Source organism: Netta rufina (genome assembly GCF_964035555.1).
Source record: "Netta rufina genome assembly, chromosome: 14".
NCBI classification, from domain to species: domain Eukaryota; kingdom Metazoa; phylum Chordata; class Aves; order Anseriformes; family Anatidae; genus Netta; species Netta rufina.
In genome coordinates, this window is record NC_140137.1 from 19,604,589 (window position 1) to 19,622,802 (window position 18,214).

Consider the following 18,214-nt stretch of genomic DNA (forward strand, 5'->3'; position numbering starts at 1 on the left):
ACAGGAGAAATTTTAGCGATAAAAAACCCCTTACTTTTCATTAAAAAGCTCATACACACCATAAAATGCAGTACTTTATACATATTAAAGTGCTTCTCAAATGCTTTAGCTTCATAAACAGCATGACCTTTATTGCCCAGGACTCTAAAATAAGAAATGGATTTGAACACTGAAGTTACCTTCAAGGTTCATGCCAGCTTGAAGACATTTCCGGTAGCGGCACGCTGGACAGTTTTTCCTCCGGATTTTGTCAATAATACAATCATTTCTTCCAGCACACAGATAGTTGTGCTGCCCTGCAGTCACAAAAACAAAGAAAATCACCACAAGGCCCACAAATAGAATAGTAGATAAGATATATAATAATAGATAAGATATATAATAATAGAAAAGTCATTCGTTCTTTCTGTAACATTAAGGATATAGGGACTATACAACATCTTTACTTGCTGTACTTCATTTATTGCAAAAATCAGATCAGTATCCATATGACTTCCAATACCTACACATCTAGCAGACTTCTAATAGACAGCAATGCCAGTACATTTAGGAAGAAATCCTATTTTCCATTTGCTAACACTAGGAAATTCTATTTGTAAAGCTATTTTTTCCTCTTACATGTCTCCAAGCTATGAGAAAGCTCTAAGCTTCTATCGCATGTTTACAGTTTCCCTAAATGACTTCACACAAGACATAAATAACATTCATAAACTCATTTGGAAAGTATACAGTTCATCATATCTACAGATACCTAGAAATAGCTTTCATCATTTTAGGAGTCAAGAAGCTTCCCTTCCTTCTTGTTTAGAGTCTGAAGTGGACAAACTAAGTTTACCGACATCTTTATGGACTCAGATTCAGAAAAAAATTGATCCTAGAAATATGGCAACCTGAAATACATAAATTAAAATAAGCGTATTTCTTTGCTGTTATTGTTGCTTTGATTTCCCAAGGAAGCCCTGAATATTTTTCTGCATGAACACCCCTATTTTTTTTTTTTTTTCATTTAAGCAGAAGATGAAGCCTTACTAAGCCTTGTATAATCTTTGTGTTCTGCAATAAGTTAGTAAATAGACACAATTCATGGTTCTGCTTACCATTACTGGCATACTGATATATATAAAATACATATAAACATATACATGCACACACACAAACTGAGGACCAAAGAATATTTGTACTCTCGTAGAGTATAACTTCATGTCTCAAAGGTGTTCAACTGAGATCATGATTTCACATGGTAAATAATGTTCCTTCATGTGTAGATATTCCAAAGCCATCCCATTTTTTTCCTAACAAAGAGCTTCATCTCCATGAAAGTATATATATATATATATATATATATATATATTTACTACTTAGCCATTATTGCCTTTTTTCAGATGAAAGCTACATTATTTCTTTGCATTACATTATATTAAAGCTTTCTTTCCACATGAACATTTTGTGAAAAACGAGGAGAAGCTGATTTCACCTTCTGCTTCAATTAGTCTGAATGCTGCCCAAAAGACATGCCAGTTATACAAAAGGATGCATTAAAAACAGGCAAAGATACTTAACAAACAATATGCTGGTAAAAAAAAAAATCTGGTGGTGAGCAAACAGAGATCCTTCCAAGGGAATTTGCTGCAGATATGAGCATTTTACAGAGCCCTGACAACACCACTGTTCAGTGTTGTACTGCCCCCAGCACAAGTATGCCCTTGGGCTGCGAAAGGCTGTGAAAACAGGGAGACTGAAAGATTCTTGGGAACAGGCTGGGAATTAAAAAGGCTGAAGAAGTAGCACAATCTGGAGCACAACAGGAGGCAGAGGTGTCGGAGGGAATCTGAGCAGGGGGAAGGTGTGAGGATCTGAAGCAGGATGAAGGAACGGAGGTGGGGAGGAGAGATGAAGATCTGGGTTGGCAGCAGGGTGTGGGTAGCACGTTGGGAGGCGAGGAGGGTTGGTGCTGGGACTGGAGAAACTGAAGCATGAGGGCTCTGAAGCACCATGAAAATAAGCACCAGAACAAGATAGCTTTTGCTATCCTGGCTTCCTGAAGAAAGGATCCTTGTTTGTGTGAAGACCTGGTATAAATACATAGTAATTGTCCCATCTTCATCCTTCCTTTTTTCCTCTAGTTCTACTAGAAATACACTTTATATTGATTTTCTAGATGCTGATACTTTCTGTTTCTGTAACTATTTCCATCACAGCATACAGGCGTGCTGACAAAGGTAAGAAGAAAGGTTTTGAGGCTAAAGGCTTGATACCAGTGCACAAAGTTTGCTTATCTGTACACTAACAGATGCCTGGCAGACATTAATGAAAAGGATATTGCTGAAACAAATTCTTTCTACATAAATTCTTTATAAGAAAAATACCTTTTAAAAATATATATGTGCATTTGCTCCTTAAAGCGAATATTAAAACTCATACATATATATACTAAAAGAGTTCCTGAAAACGTCCATATCTAATCTTGTATATTAAGGTTGGGAAAATCTTTGGAAAAAATAAAAAACAAAAGCGAAGGTAAACCTTGAGGAATTGCAGTTTTACAACTGCAACCCTGCTTTAGCTATTTACTAGTAATACAGCTGAGACAAGATGTGACAAGGTCACGTCACTGATCAAATAAATTACCGAACTGATTTCTTCATGTATCAGTACTGCCATAACCTGTTTAAGCTTCAGGACGGCAAGACTGTCACTCTGACACATATTCAGCTGCCACATAATACTTCTTCTGGGGGATATCCAGTGACCTTATTTTAATCCAAGTTACAGATTTGGAGCCTGGCTGCAGATGGGAGCACAGCTCCAGACAGAACTAGCTGAGAGTCAAGGACAGCCAAAGCAGCTCTGAATTTCAAAGACAGCTCCGTGCTTTGTACTCGCTGGTATGGTCTCATTACACTTGGGAAACAGCTCCAGCTTGCCACAGAACCGACATCCTTTCCCATGATGAGTAGCAAAACTGCCACACAAACTTGACTTCTCTGACCCTTCAGAGAGGCTCTGCATTTCCCTGCAGTTTCCTATTGCATCATTAAGTTCCCTATTGCTTTGGATGAGTTGGGAACTCAGAGAAATACTTCTTCTGCAGGACCGAGTGCCAATACATCTTTGTCAAACACAGCCCGCACTCTGCTCAAGTGAAATCAAACATGCAAAAATGTTAGCAAAAAATGGTAGTCTGAGTCACTGCAAAATAACCAGCTAATGACTGCATGAAAAAGGCACGAGACAGGAAACCCTGTAAGAGGCTGCAACTGAGAGTTACATAACTTCACCATACAGGAATTGCCATCTTTTCTGCGAGACTGAGAATATAGTCTGCAATTTTGCCTTCTCTCTCTGACACTGAAGTGAAGAGTCCGGCACTGAGGTACAACCTAGTTCGTTACCTAATGTCTGCGTACACAGTCCAACCATCAGAGATGATTTATTCTGCTATACCCCTACAGATTCAACATGTAGTTTTTCATCACCTCTATTTTCTTCCTGTGGTTACAGAGAAATCCGAACCCACACAAATGTCTGTTAGTTACCTCTGTATATATCACACATGACACGTAAGTAACACTCGGTATCGGTGATAGTTCTACAGTTTTTCCTACCATAACCTTGCATAGGAGAGATCAAATCTCACATACAGCATTATACACAAAACAGCTAATATGAAACTCAAAATCAAAAACTTTATGAATTTAATGCACAGACATGTATCTGTGCATAAATAGGACAAATAAACAAAAACAACAGTGAAAGAAAGGAAACAAACAAAAAGCTAAGATAACAATACGTCCTTTTACACTGGGAGTGAATGGGAGCATTTTATAGATGTAAATAGTATCTATGCTTCAGATAATCACACTATTATCAATGTTACTACGAAAAGGACAGTGATATAATGGATGGGGTTTTCCAGCAGGAGTCTAACAACAACAAGGATACCAGAAAGATTATCTAGCCTGGTTTTGGCCACTCTAATACGTAATTGGATTTTATATTTTTAAACAGGAAATTAATAACATCACTTACCATAGATCATATAATCAAAACATGTCTTACCTTCCACAGCTCTTTTGAAGAACACTTTGCAGCTGCCACAAGTAAGCACACCGTAATGACACCCAGAGGCCTCATCGGAGCACACAAGACAAAGCTTGGGAGGTGGTCCCGTAGTTGCTGAGGTTGTGGATGGAGAAGAGCTTACATCTGATCTTATTCCAGGGCTAGAAAAAAAGGTGTCAAAATGCTTATACTGAAGATCTGTGCAATACTGGCAAATATAATATTCATAACAGCAAGAAATGGATTGTCCTTATCTTCAAACACAGCTCTCCACACAAACTTCACTAGCCTTGGAAACAGTTAACCACTGATTTTTGCAATGCGTAAGTAAAGCTGTAAGGATTTTTTTACTGCCTGTTTGACTACATCAAGATTACTTCCCTTGCCCATCTCCGAAGCCAAGTTTCCTGCGCAGTGATCCCAGTCTATAAAATTGACTCAAAGTACACTCCTATTCCATACTGTTTTCATTATGGTTACACTCCCCATAGTCTGCTTTAAGTCCTACAAGAGCTTCCTCTCCACTAGTTTTCTACCAGGACACTCTATACAAGAAACTGTGCAAATTAAGTCGTATTTATATATATTTATAGTAATAAATGATCCTTTCACCCCAGCATATTAGGAAAATAATATATATTCTTAATTTCAGGATCTGGTTTTCCTATATAAGCACACAGGCCATCTCCAAATGAAGGGGTAGTTCGTTAACAAAAGATCATCGTTACAACAATAAACAGCCCATCATAATCACCTTCACACTGCTTCTGATCGTGGGGGCTGAACCGACCATGGTCCTGCCAAGGTTCAGAGGCTAATCTTATCCAGCATGAGCCAGCAATACAGACAAGGCCCAACACCTTTCTTGTTTCGGGCTGCCACAACATCGTACAACCCATAAGGTGTTAAGGCCCATTTTGTTGAGTTTGTTTTCACAAAACTGTAACACATTTAACTGAAATTTCTATATTGTATGCTTAAAGTGATTTTAGAATTTTCTCCAATAGGGTTCTGGCCACATTTGTTTTATGCTGTTGGTGCCTTTACTCAGAAGCATGTTCCCTAGTGTGGACTTAAAATTTCAGTGTGAGCTGGCTTGTAAATAGGAAATGCCTTTTCCTCTCCCCAAGGAAACCTGAATAGATCTGGTCACACATTTAAAGAAAAGATACAGCTCTCAGACATTCACAAAAAAATGTAAATTCCAGCCCAAATTAAAGCACTCCAACGCTTTGATGTCCCCAGCAGCCTCGCAGTGCCTCACTGCCTGCAGCACACGCACCGGGCAGGAGCAAGCAGCAGGAATGCAACCACCCAAACACAGAGGGGTGAAATGCCAAACCAGAACAAGCACATCTACAGAGTTCATGCTCTGGTGGAAACAGAACCAGATGGCAGAGAAAAGGGAAAATTGCTTAAGGAAAGAAAGCGAACCCACCAAAATCCAACCAAACCAAAGGGTCCGAGGCATACAGGGGGCAGGTGGCCCGAGTCTAAGCCAGGTCAGAGGGGGAGAGCAAAAGCAGAAGCTGGTCGGGAACACAGCAGCAGCCAGGACATGCTGGAGTAACCAGTACAGAGGCTGATGGACAGAAATCGGGCTAAACAAGAGGATTAAGGCTGCAACAAGGGTGGAGTGAAGGCTTCAGTAAGGAAGGTTGGCAGTGGGAATGAAGTAGAACCAGCCAACCTTGAGGAAAAGGGTAGAAAAACGCCCTCCCAGGAAGTAACAGCTCTTCCCAGAACTGGGAGAAGAACTCAGATCTGTCACGAGTCCTTTGCTTTCAGAAATTTGTGAATTGCAGCAACACTTCCTCTGCTACATTACTGTACAAGGATGCTGGCAACTGTCATCACCATCATTAAGTAGTCTGTCAACTCAAGCGACACTCATCAATAGATTATAATCCTCTTTATGACCCATATGATGGCTTTTCTATGTTATCTAATTCATTTGGCTTTTCTTAAAGAATAGAAAACTGTAATAAAATATTTAGGTTGCACAATTAAGCTTCAACATTCAAGTACTGGCAGAATGTAATTCATCCCAGTTACGTTTGTTTGATGTCCTTACAAACACACACATTTAATTACACACCCATCCTAATTTTTACTCAGCACGCCTGCTTCCCTCAGCACAGAGGCACTCTAGGAACGAGTAACGTAACGATGGAAGCAGCCATTTGCAAGGCCCCGCTCCTCAGAGGAGGAAACTGGACAGAAGCTACTGGTCACAGGTCTGCAGGAAAAGAAAACTCACGGGTAGGAAGCTGAGGACTCAAATCTATTTCTCCATCTTCTTACTAAGCTGCGTGTGTGCTGGTATTGGATTAATACAAAGCAAAGTTTCTCGTAACAGGCAGTTGACGTGTTCCCTGCCTTCCTAATGGACAGCCCGAGCATCTTTCCATGTGTAGTTTTTGAAGACAACTAATTTAGACACAAAAAAATAAATTCTTCATACCTTGTGAACTTATGACAAAAGCATTTTCAAGAGAACATTAATCAACTGTTACAGAAACTACATTAGTGTCAAACATTCTGATTTTTTTCACCCCCCTTTAATGTTTAATAGGGCTCATTTTTTGTACAAGTATCATAGAAAATGTAATGTGATAAAGGAAACAGATGATACAACAAAACTAAAAATAAATTATTACACATTGATTAATAAAGCAGTAGCCAGCAATCTAATCTGGGCTCCTGGCATATCTTTTCAAGTTGGCACTATCAGATAAGGGCAGTATTTACTAATGGTGTGGAAATCTGCCAGACACCGACTGTCCCTTGGTTGTGCAAAACAGAACTTTGCTTGCCTGAAGCACAGCGAACAGGGTGGATTGCGGCCCTAAGGACTAGTGCGAGAGCTTTACAGATCAGATCGCCAGCCAAAGTGAACATTTACTAACCAGAATAGCCCTGTACCTAAAACAAACTGGTTTGAGGTTTAATATCAATCTTTTACATACAGAGTTATAGGATGAAGTAGTAAAAGACAAATAACTACTTCCGAAGTGGTTGTGTCTCTCTGCCCAAGACACGGGAGAAATTCCATCCCAATACAAGGTAACAGTAAGTTGTCTTTTTGTTATTTGCAGAAATGTTTTAAGACTCAACAAAAGCCTAATGAACTACCATTCTTAAATAAATATATAAAAAAAAAAACAGCCCAAATGAGAGAGGAAAAACTTTCCAGATTTTAATGGTTCCAAAATTCATAAAAACTTTAATTAAATGTTATTTTGGGAGGCAAGTTGTTAGTTGGTTAAGGTACTGAGCTCCACTCTCGTGTACTTTCAGAAGTTACTTGTACCTAAGCTAGTTTTATTTGTTTGTATTTATAGGTACATTTGTTGATCGTCTCCCATCAAGGGGACACACGGAGGGAAAATGAGAAGACGCGAGGAGCAGAAGTCACAGCTACATAAACTAGCCCTGCAGCAATCACCTTGTTTAACTAAGGCCATTTCTCTGTTAATCATTCACCACAGACTTTCAAACCCAGCTCAAGGTTCAAACTTTATTGAAGACGGGTGTGGTGAAGTTAACGGCAGCGTGAGGTTTTTGTTCAGCAGCTCCTCTTCCACCGCTGGGCACTGGTCTCACCGTGCCGGGGCTCCCTGCGGCCAGGTGGGCGCAGCGCTGGCAGGAGCAGCACGGAGCAGGGCAGAAATGCAAACAACAACAACCTCCTGGCACGGTTATCAGAGCCGGGACACCAGATAGGGGCGGTCATGGAACTGACAGCCCGTAATGAATGGGAAAAGTTTGAGCAGAAAGACGCGACGGAAAGCTACCGGTCTTCTGAAGAAACCTTCCTTCAGTGCACTTGGTCATTAGTGGTGAAAACATTTGCTTTTTTCCCCCATTTCTGCTTTCTTCTGTCTTTGCTGTGAATATAAAATCTCCCAGGTACCACATAGAATATACACTCCTATACATATTAAACATGCTAAAACTCTGTAATCCCATTTTAAAAACATGTCACCTTCCTGTTACCGTACATGGTTAAACAAAAGAAATCTCCAGTGAGACGGTGAAGAAAGGAATACTTCCAACAACTAAAATGGTGAATCACGTAAAATCAACAGTTTACAACCCTCTACCAGTGAAAGAAAGCTTCAGACCATCCCCTTCGCCACGTTCTGCCCCAAACCTGTGGCTGTGTGTTGGCGGCAGAGGCGCAGGGCACGGCGGCAGCACCAGCACCAGCGCCACAAACACGGGCACTGCAGCAGGAGGCAGAGCCTCGTCACAAGATGCCTCCTGGCAGCCTTTTCAGCCCCTCCGGACACGGCCGAGTCTGGGCACGTACCCTCACCTCCGGGACAGGGCAGCACGGACGGCGGTGGGCAGCTGTAAAGGGCACGTTCTTTTTTAAAGATGCCATGAAGTTATCGCAAATGGCACGTTACGTGCAATGAGAGAAGCGCTCTGTAAACAGCTTAAAGACCCAATATATTTGAGGGAAGCAGCCGTAAGGTACACAACAGGAGAAGGAACATCTCAGGAAAGCTGCGGGGCTGCTAGGCAAAGCAGCAGCTGTCAGCTCAGCAGTTTTCACCTTCAAAAAAAAAAAAAAACCACCACCAAAAAAAACAAACAACGCCCCCCCAACAACCCTACCCTGAAGAGAAGTTGAGAGGAAACAGATAACAGGAGTGTTTTTGAGGCACACAGACAGCCAAGCTCCTGCCTGGTGCTATTAGAAATTACAAAACCAGAACACCTGCAACTACAGCCTCTAAAACCTCTGTGAACATTTTATTCATGTCCAATTGTCAGCCATTAGGAAAAAAATGGAAGAAATATGTCAAGAATGGAAGAAAGCAGCTGAATGACTGAGGTATTTAAGTTTAAAGCAGTGTAAGTAAGACTGTTTTGTTCTTTCTCCTCATCTAATACTCCACACACGAGTTGCATTCGCTACACAATAAATCCAGACCACAAAGCAATGGGTGCTCTGAGCCTTGGTTCTCCAGAAGAAGTCAACTTCTTATTTAAATAGCATATGCTTAATAGCAAGTTGCTTATCCATGTAAGTAGCACCACCAAATAACAGTAAGGAAACAATTTTCAATGTCACTGCCATCTGGGCCTCTTTCTTATCTTCCAGCAATGAGAACAATGTAAACATTCGGCTGCATACACCAACTGATTACATTTTTTGAATTGCTTACTTATTTCTTTATTAACTAGAGAATTGCTAATTATTTTTGATACCCTCTTAAGCAGGAAAACAGTTTTCAGAGCAGGCAGAAAAGAACTGTTAAACAACTCTACTGACACTACCAGTCCACATTATTAAAAGTGCATTTGCCAACTGAAAATAATTTCAAAAACATATATATATATATATATATTTTTTACCTTTTTAAAAAATAATAAATACTTTACTTACAAAAATACCACGTTGCTGCTGATTTTCATTTCCTAACTCCCAGGGCGTAGTACTAGATTGTACAGAGCTTGCACGATCAAAGGAAGAAGGCAGGGGTCCCGTCCACACCGCCCATGCTATTGCCATCCCTCGCACCATCGGCTGGAGAGCCTCCACAAAACAGTCGGGCTCAGGAGACTGCCCTGCCCAGCCCAGGTCTCTGTGGCAAAGCAGGGACAGCCTCCCCACCACAGCCCTCCAGAGCACCACAGGTCACAATGGTCTCTTCTGTCTCACCTAACTTACTCGTTTAAGTTTAGAGACTGAAAATTGGTATGAAATCATAAAAACCAGTGATTTCCTTCCAGGCTGTCTGCAGTCTCTACCTAGATATACGTCCTTTGCTTCATCTGGCAACCGCTGAGTGTGCACAAAGCTCAAATGCTGTCCGTGGATATTAAATTCATTTTACCTCCAAGTCAAAGGCATCACGGTGTGCTGATCCACACATTCCCTTGACCGCCTTGCTGTGTACACACACAAACCACTCTCCCATAACATTCATGCGGAACCTACATATTCGTAAGCTTTCCTTCCCATCGTGTATTTAAAAAAAAAAAGCAACTGATCTGCTCTGGTAGAAGTAGTGCACGTTGCCAACGATGCCATAATAAATTAAAACCCACTACAGATTACAGTATTTACCCAAAGTCTGTGAATAAAAGCATCCAGTATTACTGTTTTATAGCCCCTTTGAAAGCCAAGATGATTAACACAATTTCCTTTATCACTCACTCAGATAAAAACCGTATCACGAGTTGATAAACCAGGAAAACAGATTTTGAACTTACGGTCTGCTTTTGTGTACCTGCCTGCGACACAACCCACTGCCAAGACTGCACCAAGGCGAAGGCTGGTCGAGAGAAGGCCGTGTAAAAGCTGCCTCAGGACCAAACGCTGCAGCTCGCTGCATTATTTTCTAACCACGTCAGTGATATCACCATGCCTCCTCCATGCTACATCTGCATATGTTTTATAGCCAACTCATAATGGGGTACTGGGACTATAATTCACAAAGAAATTAAGATATGAGATGTACCTAAAGCAGCAAAATCTTACAGTTACCCTCTATGTTCACAGAACCGCGTACATTTTGCTGTTCCCTGTACCACAGCTGATACAGACTGCGTGATTCACTGCTCTGTATAAAGTTGTCTCAAACACTGTAAACAGTTTTGCTCATGTTTCCAACAACTCTCATACATCTTAACAAGGACATTAACCAAGTATCAAGACTGAGTTCCAACCAACAAAGTGGACTCGGGTCCCACTGAGGAAAGACTTTACATTTTCCGCTATGAAAGATTTTTTTCAAAGTAGCAGGTGTGGCTTTACTCATAACTCAGCCCGGATCCCCTCCTGCAGGGCTACATGAACCACCCGGCATTTCGATCTCTGCACAGTCCAGAGGTCTTGCAGAGAGCCTGACTTGCAAACCTGAACTCTGTTTGCAGTAAATACATGAAGAAATAGCATTTGTTTGATTAGAAAAACCAGCACACACACAGTCTGCCGACACAGTAATGCTACCTTCTCCCGTGCTGTCTCAAGCACGTCTCACGGCCCAGGAGCTCTCCTGGCAGCTCTCGGGCACAGGCAATGCCCACGGCTGGCACCACAGCAGGGGACAGCTGCTGGAAAAGTGACACAGACAGCTCACCACCACGCTCTAGCTGACAAAATCAGGCACTAGATATATTAATTTATATGTATATAGCAGAGCTTCAATGACAGAAGTGCACTGTTAGGAGGAGGCTTCTTGGGGAGCCTGTTTGCCAGCATTTCCGAGGCAGCAGTGACCATCACTGAGCATCCCTGCTCCGTTTCCTATAAAGTGCACTTAAATAAAGAGCAACCCTAAGAGCAGAGGCAAATGCCAACTGCATATGAACAGAAGATCTTCTGTGCAGATTCCCGATACAGCACAAGGGAAATAAAACAAGCACAGTCAGATAGCACAGGCTCCCGATGGGCATTGGGCTGTTTAATCTCCGTAACGACCCCACGATATTTCCCCTGGTCTGGGGACGCCGATCCCCCCGCAGGTGGCTGGGTGCTGCCCCTCAGCAGCCGGGTGCTCACGGGGTGCCGCCACTTGCCCCAAAGCCATCGCCTCCCCTCGCTCCGAAATGGCGTCTGCTACCATTTTAGAGCTCACACAGGAGTGAGAAAGAAACACTAACGCAAGTGAGTGACGTGATTTTTTTTTTTTTGGATACTCTCCAGAACGTAAAGGTTTCAAGGGCACAGGCAAAGCTTTCTTGGAATGGATAAATGGTAATTGATGTTGCAGCTGCAACCTTAGCTAGAGCTCACGGGATTTCAAATGTACTGTAGCCTTAAAGTATTTATGGCCAGAATATGATAATTAAATTACACGTTCAAAACTTTCACATTTATTACTGTGCACTACTAAAGCAGCCAAGACGTCCTGCCTTCAAGGGTAGGACTTAATTTCTATATGAATGAATTTATACATATTTTCCAAAAATGTTGACGTATTTTGTTTTTATTGCTTTCATTGTTCTTTCATTATTTCCTTAAATAAAGAGGCAGTAAAAAACAGTAAAACAGAAGCCAGTACCTTTAGATTTAAATAAAACCTTTACATAAGAATATGGAATCAAATCCTAACACACCATCCTAAGTCTTTATGCTTAGCTGGATAACAAAATACGCGTTACATCTTTGTATAGTTTTATAGACGGTTGTAGATCCTCTGAAAACTTCGTTTTCAAGGATTCTGTCTTGCAGAAACATCCAACTTTATACACACACACGCACACTATGTTTAGAAACTAAGGTGCAAGCAGGTGGCTCTGCAGAAGGGGACTGTGCTTGGAAAGACCGCAGGACTAATATGCAGCAAGTAGAAGAAAGCTCGAAAATCTACTTGGAATTTGCTTTATAAAAATGCATTCTGATTTTAAACACAATATGGAATTGTTTCTAGTCCACTTGATCTCTGAATGCAGCAAGCTCTGGTTCTGAGCTCCACAGCCACAGAGAGATGTTTTACCTCTGTGACACTTCCTTGGAAGCAGTTCAGTTTTCAATATTAAAACGCCAAACCTTGCAAACAAACCAAAAGTCAGTGTACCCGCCAAAGAAGTATTATCTGAACAGACGTCCTTTAACATACTAATTTCAGTGCCGGTACACAGAATTCAACAAGACAGGATTCTTGCACAGAGATATTTTGGTTTTAGACCAGACCAACGAGCTTGACTCTATCACGTTTTAGCTTATCCTACATAGTCACAATATATCTGAAAACGTATTTCACTCAACGTATCTCTAAAAAGTAATTTACTCCAGAGGAATCGAACTGAAAATATTGAGCAGGGCTTGTTCCACTAATGACCTCATATGAGCTATGCATATATTGCTCAAGTTTTCTTAATGTGAGCACTTCTGTCAGTCACAGGGCTGTAGTCACAAGCTGCCAAAATGATGCTGCTAGGAAAAAAGGCAAGACATCTGGAAAGCTGACTGTAACGTACATGGAAAAATATTAATGGCACTGTATGAAACGCAGCAAAAGGCTGAACTGAGCTTCAAGAGTCACGGACCAGATATTTTAAAAGCTGCAAGATAATACTTCCATAGTATCAATTGATTCATAAAGCTATAAATAAATTTGGACTGATCATTAGAAGGTTCGTTTGTGCTATTTTAGGAAAAAAACAACAAGACTTTTGGTGCCAGTACAGCCCTTTAATAGTAATCCTGACACCAACTTTGAGTGTGTACACACACTGTTATTCACCACAGTTTGTGCGTTTAACAGCACTGCATAATTATTTTCTGCTTTGCTGAAAGAACAAACAACAAACACAAATGAATTAGAAACAAAACCTGAACTTTTCTAAGAAAGGAAAAACGGAAATAAGGCAAGTGAAGCAGAAAGGAATTTTTCTTCATTAATTCTTTCTACAGAAATTAAAGAAAGCAATTTAAAAGTAGAGCTGATACCAAAAGAACATCAGGACAGTACATTTTTCAGGGCATAGACTACATTTCCTTGCCAGTCTGTATGAACCATTGCACAATGTGTCTTTACGCTTGGCATAGACTTTCAGACTCTTTTGTCAACAAAAATAATACATTTACATGCAGACCAGCTTATTATGGAGCATTAACCAATGTGTTACATTCTGGGCTCTGCTTCAGTGAAAATATATGAAGAAGAGGGACAGGGCTGCGTGCCAATTTTAGGTTTTGGCCTCAGTCCATTTGATGTGGATCCAGGATGACTTGGTTGACTGTTGAGTCATAGGTTGTTCAACTGACATTATTTTACATTTGACTAGTTATTGTTCTTTAAACTTTGAACAGGAGTCCAGAAGCTCAAAAAACGCCAGTGAAACAAACAAACAAAAAAAAGGAAAAAAGCCGAGCTTAAACAAGATTCTTGAGGAAGAAAAATGCTCTCCTTAAATGCTCTATGTTTAGCAAAGACAGCCTAAAAATAAACACACCAAACATTCATCTCACAATTAAAAAAAACAAAACTTGTTATATTACAAAATACCTGTAATGCCCAGTGTGAACCTTAGAATTACCAAAACTGTTCAATTACCAAAACTGCCCCTACTAACATAAAAACGGGAAAGAGAAGCAAACTTTTTTCTCTCCAATAAAATAAAGATCAGTGAGTAAAATAAGTACTGTATTTTTAACAGACGTAACAATAATATTGGTTTCCATTTAAAAAACATAAATGGGTTTCATATGGATGTAATCAGAAATGAATGCCTTATATAAGAAGCATTGCATGAAACAATAGAAATCTTTAGCGAATGCTGATTCCTCCCTTATTTTCAGTATTCTTCTACTCCATTTTACCCCAATCTCAGATAGCAGGTATGTTTTCAGTAGGTTTTGATCCCCTGTGAAGAAAATAATTTTATATACAAATTCAACGCTTTAATAGTTTTCAAAAAATTGGTCTGCAGCTAAAGAAACAGGAAGAACCTCAGTCTCTTGTTATTAAGAAATGCAATGCAGCATGAACAGACTGCCTCTGCTACAATAATCAGGGTATGAGGCTATCAGCTCTTGTAACTTCCAAGAGCATGAAAAAACGAGCATTAAAAACATGGTATCTTGGGTGCTCTGCTGCATGACAAAAATACTTCTGACGACTTTCAGATCTTACAGCTGAGGATGACTGAGATGTCCTTCACAGTGCTGAAGGCCAGAACTGAAGCTCAGTGCCAGCAGAGCAGTAAGAATTGTGTCTGGTGCTGGCCCAGGTGTGTGGACCCTGTTACACACAGTCACAAGCAGTAACTTCACTTGAAAGGGTAAAGATCCTTTTGTACCACATTAGAGAGAGAACAGAAATTCAGGTAGGAAAGGTAAGGAACAAACTGAAAAATTGTTGTGACTTAAAAATCAGAAAGTTGCTGAAGGGCAAAACGCGGCGCTGTCATGCTGCTGAGCTCCCTGAGGGAAAGGCCGAGCCCTCCCACTCCACAAACACTGCCAAGAAGTTTTCTTTCATATTTAAGGCTTCGGTTTTGATGCATTTTACTCTTCATCTCCAGACCTGTAAGTCCACGTGACAGCTTAAAAGCAATCAAACGTGTCCAAAAGGTATTTTCCAAAGCCTTATACGCTTTTTAATGCCTTTAATAGGATAATTTTATTTCATTTCAGCTGGCCTGGGACACCTTTGATGCAGAGAATACATACAAAAGCACTCTTCCCCTCACAGGAACAGGAAGGAAGGTATGTGCTAAATTTGCTTGCTGAAGCAGAATCGGCCATCTCAACTTTTGTTAACGTTTTCAGGAGGACAAGCAACAAGTACCACCATAGACCGGTAAGATGTGCATAGCTGTTGTATGCCACTTTCATGGCACTTTCAGGTCAACTTTTTATTGGAGTGTCGGAATAGCGCTATAATTACTTTTGTCAACACTGTTAAGCAATTACAGATATAATTTCTGCTATAGGATGCATACTCCGTAGGTTATTACCTGCTGTTAATCCCACTTGGCATCCGTCTCACACTTGGACTACCAAGCTACCTCACCGTGTCTCTCCTGTTGCACACTCCTGGACTTCAAAAGTATTTCTTGACCTGGATTTTGTATTTTTATGTTTTTGCCAGTACTTTTAGGTCTTGCCTTCTGTCTCTCTCCTGGATTTCTCATTTTATTTTATCCACATTCATATTATTTTATCCACATTCCTAAGTCCTCTTCCTCTACCCCTCCCCTTCAGATGAAGGAAACTATTCCTTCCCTGTTTAACCTCACATGGTTTCCTGGCCACATTGTTCATCTATGCCTCTTTGTGTATTTTCTCTTCCTGAGCAGCACTGGCAACTCCTCCCAATTTAAGCTCCATCTGTGAATTTCATTAGCAGGCTGTTTACCTCGCTCACATAGCCATCCCTAAGGTGACTAGTAAGGTAATCCTAGGGGCTGTACGGATCTACCGCCTCAGTCTCTCTTCTCTGTCTTAAGCACAGCTCTTACGATAATTTATTATTCCAAGTTTGAAATGGTGGGAATGCCAACATTCTTTTGGAAAATTATTTAAAACCTTCCTGGTGGGAAGCCTTTTTTTCCCCCCCTTTCCTGAATTTCAGAGGTCATTACAATTTCATGCACTCTTATAAAGGTTCTAATGACAACTACAAACCAAGTGTTTACAGCACATCTATCCATCGTCATCGCTAACTTTCACTAACAATTTAGTCACCCTGATTTGGCAGAATTGGTCACGGCATCTCAAAGAGAAGAATTTAACTGACTGTAACGAAGCGTGGTCATTGTTCAAGATTTACTTCATGTACTACGTATTTCCCAGACCAAAATCCGGCAGAGCCAAAGACACAGGCTGGGGAGCACAAAAGGCAGGTTTGCCTGCCAGTTCCTTCAAGCATTTTTTTTTAAACCTGTCAGATGAACAGTCAATCAATCCTCTTTTAAAAATATTTATGTAAAGTGAAGGGGGAAGTAATAATACAAAAAAAAAAACACAACAGCCACGTCAATCAGACACGATTGAGAAGACCCTATTTTGGTACAAGGACCGTTTATTTAAGTCCTAGCTTCAGAATCAGTTTTTATAGCAGCGAGTACTACAGAAGCAAAATAAACTTGCACTAAGAGTCCCATGGTACAGAATCCATAAAGTGCAGACAGCTGTGCACGCAGGAAGGAGCTTTCTCCTCCAGAGAATTTACTGGTTTAGTTTTAGACAGCTGAGCACACCTCCTAAGAAAAAGCCCATGGACACATAGACATTTCCTGCTCTGATGGACAGTCTGGCAGCAGGCAGCGCCCTTCAAACAGTGTATACTGATGCCCTTTCCTGAGGTAAAGTTAAAAAATAAAAATAAAAAATAATGCATCAAGCTCCTTGTGCTACGACCAAGAGCACTCCCTACAAAGACCAAATTCCTTTCCTTATTAATAGCTGAAGTTTAGCAGGTAAAAGAAACTGAAAGGAAACACCTAAAACTCAAGAAACTGCGTCTGTAGCTGAAAATTACAGTAAGTACTTTTTTCCACGAAGGCAGTGTTCAAAACTTAAATTGTTTCAGCTGCAGCACCTCCTACCACCGCTCAACATCAGCGGTCTGAGCATGGCTGTAGTGTAAGCCAAGTCTGTAACGAACCCAACCAGACAGACTGCGGGGTTAATAAAGAAGAGATTCTGACATTCAAAAACTTTTTTTTTTTTTTTTTTCCAAATAAGTACATAACAGTGCTTTTATCTGGAACACTACATTCTAACCTTAAATAAGCATCCGCCACATGGCAGTAACAATAGGTTGTACTGCAACGGCCTCTCCCAGGGCCATTGATCCAATGGTTCAGCAAACCTCAAGCTGCGAATGATTCTCTCTCATACAAAAGCTTTTTAACCCTTGCTACGATTTTCTCAAATGCATAGACAGCAATTAATTACCTAAACAGCTTTATGATCCAGGAAGGTGGTTAGCCTCTGCTTATTTTTAGATGGACACCGAAGCTGCAGAAGCACATCAGCTTCAGACCCGTGCACACAAGCGGGGTTCCAACCCCGCAGGGCAAGGCAGGCCCAGCCCGGTTCCTCCCCCCTCCGAAATCCTCCAAAGCATTTCTCTTTGTTAGTTCTGATTCTCCATGGCCTCTGATGCCATGTGATTACTGCGGAGCTGGACTTGAGCAGTAAATATCTGGACCATCAAAGGCTTACATTATTGCTCGATTGTGCTAAAATCTGTTGGAGTGCAGTCTCTGAAGCAGCGACCACGTCCAACACTCTGCACAGCCCCTACTTGCATGTTTCATGTGAGAAACATTAAACAAAGGTCAAATTGATAAACAAGAAAGTTTGCTAAGAGGAACAAACTGAACATTGATTCCACACTTAACTCTTTGTTTCAGGAAGATCTCCTTAGGGCCTGTGCTCAGGCACGTGTTTGAGGCACTGCTGATGGTCCCACCACTACCACACCGCCAGGCAGCGGGCAGGGACCCTGCTGCACTCGCCCTCCCTGCGATGAAAGGAGCCTTCCCTTTCGTAGGATCATCCCATAGCATGCAAGAGTTTTTGGTTTTTACCTTGCCTAAGGAAGTTTCCTCTATCTAATATGTTAGTGACAATGTAATAGCGGGATCCAGCTGAGAGGGATAAACCAGACGTTAGTCAGAGCAGTGTCTGAATCCTGCAGAACAGAGGAGGTGTTGGTGTTGCAGTGTTTCC

At 41.0% G+C, this 18,214-nt stretch overlaps 1 protein-coding gene across 4 annotated transcripts in view; it reads right to left on the reverse strand.

Moving 5' to 3' along the window:
- NR3C1 (nuclear receptor subfamily 3 group C member 1) overlaps positions 1 to 18,214 on the reverse strand; it is a 66,175-nt gene that overhangs the window by 22,298 nt on the left and 25,663 nt on the right. For all 4 annotated transcript variants that reach the window (XR_014618858.1, XM_084295400.1, XM_084295398.1 and 1 more), the window contains exons 3-4: positions 4,060 to 4,223; positions 180 to 296 (exon numbers count right to left, since the gene is read on the reverse strand). Coding sequence is in view for 3 of the 4 variants with exons in the window: in XM_084295400.1 (XP_084151526.1) it covers positions 180 to 296; positions 4,060 to 4,223 (281 nt within the window). In the remaining variant the exon portion in view is untranslated. The remainder of the gene's footprint in view (positions 1 to 179; positions 297 to 4,059; positions 4,224 to 18,214) is intronic.